General features: G+C 37.2%; 1 protein-coding gene across 1 annotated transcript in view; it reads right to left on the reverse strand.

The window, feature by feature from the left end:
* The window catches only part of IL17REL (interleukin 17 receptor E like), a 47,154-nt gene that overhangs the window by 16,489 nt on the left and 18,366 nt on the right, over window positions 1-12,299 (reverse strand). The window contains exons 2-8 of the mRNA XM_075492715.1: window positions 11,493-11,520; window positions 5,599-5,748; window positions 4,697-4,806; window positions 3,095-3,209; window positions 1,406-1,450; window positions 429-568; window positions 195-266 (exon numbers count right to left, since the gene is read on the reverse strand). Coding sequence (XP_075348830.1) covers window positions 195-266; window positions 429-568; window positions 1,406-1,450; window positions 3,095-3,209; window positions 4,697-4,806; window positions 5,599-5,748; window positions 11,493-11,520 — 660 coding nt within the window. The remainder of the gene's footprint in view (window positions 1-194; window positions 267-428; window positions 569-1,405; window positions 1,451-3,094; window positions 3,210-4,696; window positions 4,807-5,598; window positions 5,749-11,492; window positions 11,521-12,299) is intronic.

A 12,299-nucleotide genomic window follows, 5' to 3' on the forward strand; every position in this document is an offset into this window, starting at 1 on the left:
TCTCCATGTTTTAATTACTGTTTCCTAAAAAATCTCTTCTACATTTACATAACCATAAGGTCAGACAAGTCTTAGTCAAAAACTTAGGTCTAGTGCCTTTTTCTACAGATTTTTCCTCCTTTCTTAGCACAAATCCCAGGTAAAATTTCTTTAATCAGAAACACAAGTATATACCAAATTCCAGACTGTATTACCTCAATGCAAAGACAAGGGAGTAGCTGAGAATATTTCAGAGACACTGATTTTAAAGATTCCTTCCCTTTTATCTGAAATGAAAAAGATGGTCATGAATCCAGGACAGTAAATTACTTTTAACAAAGTAAATAAAGATATAGAAGGGCATTTCCTATAACTATTACCTCAATGAGCATTTCCACCTACAAGTCCCCCCCCATCAGTTCAACAAACTGCTTTGAGCTTTAACTCACCACAGCAAATGCCCCTACATCTTCACAGGTAAACCATTTGTGGCACAGGCGAACATAATAATCTTGATCTCGAAGAAAGTTGGATACATTCACTGATATAATTTTCCTTGCCCTGTCTACATTATAATCAAACTTTCCAGCTGAAAAAGAAAATTCAAGAAAATTCAACGTATCATATCTGTTTCTTTATTGCTTCGTTATTTCTGATTTTGTTATTTCTTTATAAAAGGTACAGAATATATTTCATAACTTGATGGAGATGAAATTCAAAATCTATAGATTCTTACCTAGGATGTTTGAATTAATTCTTTTCGTATCCTGATATTCCTAAAAGTATTCTTATTTTATGAGATATAATAATTTTTGTGAGAATAAATACCAATATTATTCAGTTTTAAATTAGCACTGGCAATACTGAGAGGCCAGGACACCTACCAATTGTACCTCAACCTTAGTACTCGAAATGTTATGTAGTTGATGTACAAATACTTGAAATATACACACTAATACTACTACCAAAGCTGATTATCCCAGGTTCCAATTTCATTACATAGAGAATATGTGCAACTATGTTAGACAAATACAATATGTGGGGGGATGGGGGGTTTTTTTTGTATTCATGGGTATGCCAAAATCAGGCTAGCAGTTTGGCAAATCAATTTCAACATATTTATGAGGTCTGTCTATAGACAAAATATAAAACTAGCAATCCAAAGTGCATGAAAAGGACACAAACCTATTTCCAAAATTTAAGTACTGAATAGGTTTTCAATATCTTTATCTGCTATCTAACATTTCCAAGTCGATATAAAGAAACACATTTTCCAGGACATTACCTATCAACTATGTGGTAATTATAAGTAGTGGTAGTCGTAAATCACCATTTTTTCCCCTGCTTAGTCAGCTATGAAAACATATCATTGTATAGGTCACCAGAAATATCTCACAGCTTTAAGTTGTATAGAAGATCAGCTCACCCGAACAAGCTGAAATATATTTTCCCACATCAGTGTTTCTGCAATCTGCAAAACAGAAGCCAGAGTTTTCTTTAGTGCTGCTTTATTTGTATAACTGTGTAAATAAACTGCCAAATTATCCAATAGCTTCCCAACAGGAAACCTATCTCTTATACCCCTTTTTAAAGGCAGATTCACATCCACTTCTAGGTAAACAGAAAAAAGAAAAGTACCCTTACCACATACAGAGATTATATCACAACTTGCCTTAAGGAGCTATCTCATCAGTGTGGGGTTTCTACTGGAAAACCTCATCAGCAGTTTAAGGTGGCAATCTAGGATATAACACTGCACTTTTTTACCTAGTACCTAACAATAATTTAAGTAATAATAATTATTATTATTAATAATAATATTATTATTATTTCAGTTATTCTTTCCTTGAAAGCCACTCCTGTTGTTTACCAGGCTTATTCCTCTGTTATAAAGAACTGTGTATTTTTGCTATTCTGACTCTACTTCAGCCTTACAAAGAAACACCCTATTTAGCTCCCAGGGAGCTTACCAGAATTAGAGGCCAGGTGACACTTTCAGAACTAATATCTAATATTTGTATCTCCAAAATTTAAATCTTGATTTAAGAACACTAAATCAGCTCATAATGTGCGGCCTACTGTTTTCACCTCTCCTTGCTCAACTCAGTATTAGAGCAGCACTTTGCTCTCCTTTCCCCACACAGTTCTTTTCCCCAGAGAAATATTTCCTATTTTCATTTGTTTACTCACCCTTGTAAAGTGTCTTAAAACTTTATAAAACCTTATTTTCCCCCCTCTTTATTCACAAAGTACATATCTACTTCAATAGTGAATCGCGATTTATCAAGAAAAAGGAAGGCTTTTTAAATACAAAAAGGCTTTACTTCTATGAAAGCGTGAAACTGCCACAACGTGTCTGGTACTGTGTGCAAGGGGTGATACTGTACCAAGGGCACGGGCAAGAGCCGCCCACCCACAGGCTCTGGAGATGGGAAGGCAGGACAAGCCCAGGCACCAGACCGAACAAGGGGTCTCATTTCATTTTTTGCCCCACCATTTGTTGCACTTGTCTTCACTAGCCACACCAGCTCTTGGCTGGACCACAGTGCTGAATCTATTTTTATATGCATATGGTAGGCACTTTACACCAAGGACATGGAAAAATGCTACCTTATTCTTACCCAGGTACATGAAAACAGGCGATAGAATAGCTAGCTAATGAAAGTAAAAATAAATTTCTTTACACTTTCTTATTAAGCTTTCCTCAATCTCTGAAACCACCTGTGGCCTAACTATGAAGAGAAGCAGAGGCTCCATCTCATGCACAGAGAGCACACAGGACTGAACCTGCAGGCAGAGAAAGAGCACATGCCAATCACAAGAAGGCCAATTAGGACAAATGCACACTGTAGTTCAGTTTTCCATGTACTTTTAGATATAAACTCTGGTCTCTGTTTTTTATAGCAAGTCAGACATTTATATGCACAAAATAAAGCATTGAAATGTAGAATAAGACTGGTCCTGGAATACATGATCTACCATCAGTTAGATCAGTGTATCCCAGAACGTGATTCGGCTTTGCATTTGGGGCTTTTGGGTTTGGTTTGGTTTGGTTTGGTTTTTTTCTTTGAAAAGATGTTTCTTGAAAAACATCTGGTTTAAGATGTTTTCCTACCTTCAACATAGTATTCCTGACTCAGCTTGACTTCACAGTAATTTGGTAGTGTTTTCATGGTCACATAGATGTGTTGTGCTACATTGACTTCAATGCAATTGAATTGTACCTGTACCTGTTTAAAACATTTATAAAATCAAGTTTGTGTGTGACTTCCAGAATACATGAAAACCACTGGTTATCAGAGTTAAGCAAGCAATATTCTTTGTTCAGATTTATTTATATTTACAAGGACCATTAAGCAGTCTCAGATATTGTAGCATTAAGAATGTAAAAGAAGCAGATACCACTTAATGAAAGGATTTCAAAGAGTATCATTACTTCTAATCCAGGATGTTGCTATTTTCTTCACTTCCAGAAATCCAAATATCTACAAGCTATCAAATAATCCTAAAAGCACAGAAATACAGGTACCCAATGCTTATTGAGCTTCAAAAGCAAAAAGGTCTTTCATACTACCAAAAGTCCCAGTTTGTAGGCATTTTACAAGCACAAACACTTGCAGAATAGGAAAAAATGTCTGTTTAAGCATTTAATGGCAACTTCAGCAAATGTATTCATTCCAGTAACAGTTTGTGAGAGAGAAAGTAATTTAGGAGACAGACGTTGAGGTCCAGTTATAGCAGATCATTCCCTCACTGATAGCAGTAACTATTAAATTCCATATAGGTTTTCATGTTGGATATACTCCTATTGGGTACAAGGCATTCGGAGGGTAAAAGGCATCTTATGTCACCATTGTAGTCACTGAACTGAAACTAAGAAAATTTCTTTGAATATGTTTGTTGAGTCTTACCTATAAACTTACCTCACTCTAGAAGCTACCAGTTGTTCACTGCGGGCCCTGCATTGCCCATAGGTACATTTGATCATCAAGTGATACAGAGCGTAAACTACAATTGCAGTTTGGGAGAACTTTGTTTCACATGTGCAATCAATATAACATTTACGAAGCACATGAAGTAACGCATTTTGTATGGGATTAATAACAGTTATCCACCAGTAATTGAAAGCAAAATTTCATGTCTTTTAAACAGTTGGTCAAGGATGGTTCTTTTTTTTTTTTCCCAGTTGCAAATTTTAGTAACAAATACTTCTGGGTTTAGTTTAGTAAAAAATCATATCTGCTGTTGCAATTATTACCATGAGTTTAGGACAGATGTGCACAAGTGCTTAGGCACTTGGCTGTCTTCTGGATGTGTAAATTCCATTGACATGATGGGACTTAAATAAATCATATGTATGCACTTAAAAATCCTGTGGCATTGTGCTTCCTAGCAATTGGAGTTACAAAAGCTTCCCCACAATTTGGTGGGCACAAAAAGAAAGCTAGCAAGATTGATATGAAAATTAGGCTTTGCAGAGGCATCTTCTCTTGCAAAAAGGTAAGTGAAAGAAGTACAAAAATGGTGGAGAATTGAATTTATAGGTTATAAAAGGACATTTTGTTATGGAGTTTCATTTGACAATGCTGAAGCATACATTTCATTGCAGTTTTCCACAAATTCAGTAAGAGAAGAAAATAAGAGAGATACAAAATATATTTTTTTTTTCCAAAGGCTCATAAACATTTAATGAAAAACAACCCAAAAAAGAGTCTACCTTCTTTCCATTAAGCATCTTGCTTTTTTTCCTAGCAAATCTCACATTTGTGCACTGAGATTGCTGTGTGTCCAGTGATAGAGCACATATTTCCAGCCCACGGATATTTTCTGAAAGGAGTTAGGAATAGATTGCAAAAATATAATTTGAGCATCTTTAAGAAAAACAAAAAATAAATTAAAATATACCATATCATAAGCTTTCCTTCTAAGTGAAAGGCACATGTATTTTATCTCTGTTAAAAAAAGGGGGGCATTATAAATAACAGACACATGGGGGTAGGAGCAAGGATTTAATACAGATTGCTATAAATTAAAGCTTTAATTATGCAAATTCTTATGCAAATTTTAAAAATGAACCTATTAACTCCGAGTGAAGCACACCAGGAAATATCTAAATGGTAACACACTAAGCACATGAATGGCAAGGTGTTGGTAAAAATAGACTATGCCCAAAAAGTTTGAGTGCTTTCATTTTATTTTAGTGCAGAATTGTAACTTCAGAAACATAAACTGTTTCTCCTTCTGTTGGGGCAGTCGCTCATGTCTGAGTTAGCAGGGCAGACAGAATTTGTGTGTGTCTGTGTGTGTGCATGCACGCGTGTCAGAGCAAGAAGGAAAAGGGCAGCAGTATGCTTGGGGCACTGGCAGAGGACAGTTAAGTGTATTATGTTGGAAGTAAAAATTCAGTTGTCTTGAATTCATTATCTCAGTCTCATTCCCTTGAGAAGGGCCACGACTTTATCCTAGTTTGTAGTAAAATGGTTTCACAAAAAATATCTTTCTGATATAATTACATGAAAACAGCTTGGACATAAATATTGCAATATGGAACAAAATTTGGCTGAACAGCTATAAACAAAAAGTAAACAGAAATGATTCAGTAGCAAATCTGCTTCCTACCATCCAGACTCAGAGTTCCTTTAATGTTTAAATGAAGAGAACATGGGCTTCCTTGGGCACATTTCATCACTGTTGAGATCTTCATACTTTTCAGTACCATAGAAGATAAAGATGCAGGAGCATCATGGCAGAAGCTGTTAAAAATGCCACCTGCAAATGCAAACACAAAGACAGAGAAATCTCATTGTGCACAGGATATCTAGGGGAGAGAAAGCACCAAAGGTGAAGCTCCGGCTGTATTGAAATCAGTAGGAAACTCACCGTTGACTTCAGCAAAGCCAGTACTTTACCTAAGACTTTTCACATGGCCAACATAGCTAGGTGGCTTCACTAGCAATGCCGGGGGGGTGGAAAGAACTACATTACAGATGGGGTTTGACAATAAATTTCCTGGCTTAGGGAAATGTTAACCCACAAGAGGAAGGAATCACACTTCTAACAGTTAAGGCTAGCAGAGCACACCTAGATTAATAGCGTTTTTAAATAATCAGATCTGCTAGATCGTGCCTAGACTAAGTTACTTTAAACTTTTTTTCAAAACCATATTGTGAGCACTTTCATAGGTAGTATTTTAATTTTAGGATTGGCTGATGGTCTCAACTGCTGTTAAAGTATCACTTTCACACAAGAGGGCACCATTGCATTCCTAGTCACGGAAAAATCCCTCACACCTACAGGATTTCCTTCTGCTTTAGACCAGAACAGCAAGAGCAGAATAAATATTATCCAGGCCTTCTTCAAGGTCTAAACAGTATGCACAGAACACAGCTATTATGTCTCATCTTATTTTCCTATGGGAATTTACTCATCCCAAAGCCTTAGGACATCAGTTTGCACAGCTGCCTTCTGTAGGCTAATGTAAAAGAAAAAAAACAGTCTTAAGGCCCCAGATCTCATCAGTTAGCTCTATTTCATCTCTTTCTACTTCTTAGACTGCCCTGCACAAAAATTAGTTATTTATTTATGAATTTATGTTGGTACAGTGGATTTAATCCCCAATGCATTCCTTGAGCTTCTCTACCTCACATACATTGTTCATAGTCCCAAAAATTAAGAGTTCAAGAAACTATCAGAACAAATAGCCAGGGAATTGGGTTTTGTCCCTTGGCTTTGAGGTATACAATGCAGCACACCTCATTTTAGCTGTAAGTACATCATAGCAATTTCTTTGAAATATTTCTTACTCTTCTCACTTCAGTACATAGTATGAAAGTTAAAAGACACACAAGTAAAACAAAGTACTTTACTGCACGTTCTCCTCCCCCTGGGGAGAGGCTGGAAGAACAAAAAAACATTTGAATTTATATTTATTGTCATATTGTTTAACATACTCCTAGAAGGAGTTCAGCTAGTATGGCGAAGAGCATAGTATGAAAGAGCAGTGCCATGATACTGTGCTTGCCATAAAATGCAGGATAACAGTCTTAACTTAGATCATCAGGAAAGGATGCATCCCTCAATGTCTAGCCAAGAATTGTCATCAAGTGTGGGTGCCCATTGACTGATATGGAAGACACATCCACAGTTCTCCCAGAGGAAAGGTAGGATGTGGAGGAGGAGGCAGGGCAAAGCTTATCCTTACTTACCCCTCCAACCCCTCCAATGAAAGAAAAGGCTCTAAATTTACAGACTGAAAGTGTATTAACCTATACAGGACCGCTTTCTGTATTATGAGATCCTCGCTTTCACAGTGTCCAGCTGCAGCTGAAGCCCACTGTCAAGGATCGGATACTGATACATGCAGGGCATGAAGATAGACTGACATAAATGTGGTACCTTGGCTCAAATCTGTCAGGCCTTAAGGTGCCCTCACACTTGGTATCAGGAGAAATAAGTCCTGTGTGATACATATCAAAAGTCAGAAAAGACAAATGCATCACACCTGAATTTCCACTCCATTATCCTGATTTTGTGCCATTAAGCATCTTTTGAAGGCAACAGGATATGCTGATATGAACCAAGTGGAAAATAATGGAAAAACAAGGACACTTTACCTCAACTGACAGTAGAATCAACTCTCTATTAACCAAGGTAATATTGGCAATGAGAGAAGACAATTTGTGCAGCCAAAGAAAAAACACAGATCATTCAAAATATACAAATTAGGCTTTAAGAGCAGTGGAGTACGTTGACTTTTGAAGAATTTGTAAACATGTTTCCACAGAGATGAGGCAGCCTTAAGAAGTACAGTGCACAGCAGCCAGCTGCGAACACTATATTCCATGTTCCAAGAATGGGTGGTGTAATAATCCTGAAGGTATCTCAGGATGGAGAGTTATTGTACAACACCCAATCAATCCACCCACACTTAATTGGGACGTTATTCTATTGCAGAACTACTATAATTATTACTAATAACGTGATAAGTGATGATTAGTTTTAACTCTGTCTCTTTGCTCAAAAAGATATTTTCTTGACTGCATCGTACGACATGCAGTTGTGGATACCAAATGGTATCCAGGATCAACTGTTTCTAATTAATTCCTTGGTTGTTAGTGTAAATTTCTTGATCCAGGCCTATAACCTTGCCCATTCCCATGTCTGTGTAGAAATTATTTAAGGGAAGAGCAATGTATATATACGTACATTGTCAAAGCTGACAGTTCTTTAAAAAGTATTCTGTTTGGGTGAATTTGACCATATTATTTGACTCTACTTGTTTTTAGGAGAGACTGCCATGACTTAATTGAATTCAGTCCTTAGTTATTACTGCCTGAGGTATGGTATTTTCGGATGTCACAGGCTTGAAACTATGTCAGGAGAATCCTAAATCATACCAAGGTGCATTACTGACATTGAATCAGTACCAGGCAGATGCACAAACACAGTTTTAGGGACTACTGTCTGTCCGTAAGCAGGGACACTGTCCTCCTTGATCACAGTTTCTGCCTTCAAACTGAGAACAAATAAGTAATACACTGGATAAAATTAAATTACTCTTCCACTTTGGATTTTTTTCCATTAATTTTATGATACATTTTGATAATTGCAAAAGATGCTGCAAAACTCATTAATAATAATTTAAATGGATGATATTATGCATGAGGATATTAGTTTTGGATAACAATAAATATATGATACAAGGAAGAGCTGACAGAAAATAATTTTCATTCTATAAATCATCACAGTATGAGACTCATTTCTGACTAATTCCTCAGTAAACTCTTACCTTATCATCTTTTAATCCCCCCCTTAGATAGTTTCCTCTGGAACACACACCTCTTTCGTTTTCTCATGAGTAGTTTGATCTACACCCCAGAAGACATAAAGATACATCTTGCTATACAAACCATCTGCTGAGTAAATCTTGCCTAAATTTTATGTTTATGAATTATAACTGTAATTAGCCCTACATGAGAGAGGGATTGTTGCTGCAATGAAAGATTCCTTAATTATGGACACATATAAGCCCAGGCATAAAGAAGCCAAGGCTTATTATTCAGCATGTAGGCACTTTCCTTGTACTTTTGCCATCGGCTCAACTACGGCAGATTATTTTTTTATCTGATGATGCAGCAATCAACCCAGAACTGTCATGACAGCAAAACACACCTTATGTATACTTGGATAATAGAAGCCAGAGCTGAGCAATGAATACGCAATAGAAATGATTAGATGGATAACTTGAAGCCTCAGGCAAGAAGATTAGATTGGAGAACGGCAAAAAAATTGCAGAGAAAACCCATTAATAACAGGTCCAGGCCAACACCCAATAGAAAACCCTAACTGGTTTTTTGTCTGATATTTCTTCCCTACAAGAATTGTAAGAATCTGAACTACTTAGGATACTGACAGTGCTAAATCTGTAAGTATATCTAAAGCACACTAAAATTGCTTCACTGGAGCATCATTCCATGAGTATAAATTACAGTAGCATTTCAAACCTAGTTGCATATGATTTACCACAGTATCTGCTGCATCTGTGCATTAGGATGATTCAACAAAGTTCATAAACAAATTAGATATGCTCTCCTAAGATAACCACACGGTGCACTTCAGTTAATAAATACCAAAATTCACTACTTAAAAGTACTTACATGAATTATAAAATTGATTAAATTTCAGACTGACAGCCTCTCTTTCACAATAGATTTCAATGCACAGTAAATTAGAAGGGTTTCACAGTTGTACATTCAGAAAATATTTCAAACTTTCAAGGATATTGGACAACAGGGTGATATACTGTGCCAAATACATTTTCTGAGAATGCAAGGCTTTTTAAAAATCATTGATTTATTGATATCAATGTCTGGATATATTACAGTGAATTGCAAATACTACAGTAGCCCTTATGTACTACTAATAGCCTAGAAGAGCAGGAGGGAGAAGGCAGAGTCAAAGCTACATTGCCAAATACTACTGAGATGATAGCTGCAAATTCTAGGAAATAAAGTAATATTTTTGTTGCAGCTAAAAGCAATGACTACTGCAAAGGTGCTCTATTACACAGTTAAGGTCTTTTAAGGTAATTTTACCTCAAAAAAATAAATAATAAAAAGAATTACTATAGAAAAGGAAGTATGGAGATGAGTATACACCCACTGTTGCACAAGTGAATTAGGATGAAGACTAAAAAAATGTTTTTTCATCACCCCTATAAGGCTGAGTCATCCTACATGTTACTTGTATTAAAGATAGCTGATAAGTCATTTTCAGGCAGCACTGAAAACCTACAACCAGCTTTGCTTCATGTACATCATCTTGAAAGATAAGGATCTTTAGTTTACAAACTCTTCAGTGCCCAAAGTCTATATCCAGCTAAGAGCTAAACATCTAGTTTAAGCTTATGTGCATCATCTAAGCACCTCTGGCAGTTAACAGAGAGGGAGAACCCCTCTTGCCTCCCTCCCAGCACATAAATCACCTTGTCCTAAGACGGGTGGAATGAATCACCACCTTGTGGTACCTGTAGTGAGTCTCCACTATCTAGATCTGCATTTGTGTAATACCCAGCACAGATTTTAACTCATAACCAACAGTATTGCAGGCGTCCTTCCCTTTGAGACCAGGGTTGAAGGGTTCGGTTTCCTCAGCCTGTGCTGCTCAAGGGCACGAAGGCATGCTTCAGCTAGGCAGAGCAAAGGTCAACGCCCCTGTTTCTTCTTCTACCTTCCACGTAGTTTGTGTAACTAGCAGCTCCGCTGCCCAGCCCTAAAAAGATTCATTCACAATCCCTGAACCAGCCACCAATGGCTCACTCTCCTCGCCGGCAGAAGACTAGAGACTTTTTCAGGTGGGACTTTTAACTGCGTCCCTTCCGCAGCCATGTTCTTTCTTTCCACCTCAACACGTGTCCCATAAATGCCACGCTTTCAGAGTAAGACTCATGATAGCTGACGTTCGGCTCACGCCCCACACCATAGCATCCGCACCTCGCACGCTTGTGGCTCAGCATCGCAGCTTCTCCCTGTCTGTGGATCCAGGAAAAGCACGGTGGAGACAAGCAGTGCTCAGAGCCGGGCCTCCAGCTGGGACTGTCCTCCCAGAGAGGACTGCCTGCAAGGCAGCTGCCTCGCACCTCCCTGTCAAGTGACTGTGCGCGCTGGAGGAGCGACTGGTGAAGGCTTCAGAGCTCAGGTAATTCCAGAGCCTGTATTATTACTGTAGGCAATAATAATAAGTAGAAGCAATAAAAACATGTGAAATGACTAAGCAAATTCTCCCAATGACCATTTATGGTAAGGAAAATTATAAAGCAACAACGCACAGTCATTATTAACCTATTATTTATCAGAGCCTACCGATTTCCAACGTTTTATTCAAGGAAACTGGTGGTAAATACCCTGTCATGACAGTGATCTGATGTCACCAGTAAAGCGGATTTATTATCTGCAATAAATTATCTTTATCTTTCAAAAACAAATGTAGTAAAAATGTGAATGATGTATACTCACTGGAAGGTTTGCTTTTACAATGAATCCCCTGCAAACAGAAAAAAAAAAGCTGAGGTAACAATAAAAATAAATATTGCTTAATCGTTGTACACAAATATAAACATACCTTAAACAAGTAAACATATTCACAGTCCACAACAGAAATCATTTTCAAGATAAAAAAAAGGATTTTCAAATACAGTGAAAATGCACATCACTACTGCATATGGCAGCCTGATACGTATGGGGGCACAAGATCAGCATTATGCTTATTTTCATGTATTTCTACTGAGGTGTAATTGTTATAACAAGTGTAACAGTTCCATCAAATACAGACAACATTTTATCAGGTACTGCCATTCACACCGGCCAATAGCTTATTTATTGCTCTGTCAAACTTTACAATGGACTGCGTCATATCAGGGCAAAGAAACCAAGCAATTTTTTAATGGAAGATATCTAGAATGCTATTGCATATTATACAATTTTTAGAAGATCACACTAGGCCAATGGAAGGAAGTATTACAGTAATTGCAAATGAAGTTTAGAAATAAGACTTGCCTTTTTATTTCTGAGAACTATCTGACTCAAAATCCTGAAAATGAAATTACTCAGCCACAGTACTTACCGTGTTCAAGGGGGAAAGTATTTTTGTAAGAGGCAAAGTGAACCTGACACTGAGATTTTAACAAGTTTCCAGCTATCCTTCAGACAGACTACATCCATTTTCCCAGTAAAATAAACACTTAACCACACACAAAAATTCTGTAGAGTATGAAAATAACAAATCTTATTGTGACCACTATGCATGACATTCTAAAGAAAGGC

This window comes from Mycteria americana, chromosome 1 (assembly GCF_035582795.1).
Source record: "Mycteria americana isolate JAX WOST 10 ecotype Jacksonville Zoo and Gardens chromosome 1, USCA_MyAme_1.0, whole genome shotgun sequence".
NCBI classification, from domain to species: domain Eukaryota; kingdom Metazoa; phylum Chordata; class Aves; order Ciconiiformes; family Ciconiidae; genus Mycteria; species Mycteria americana.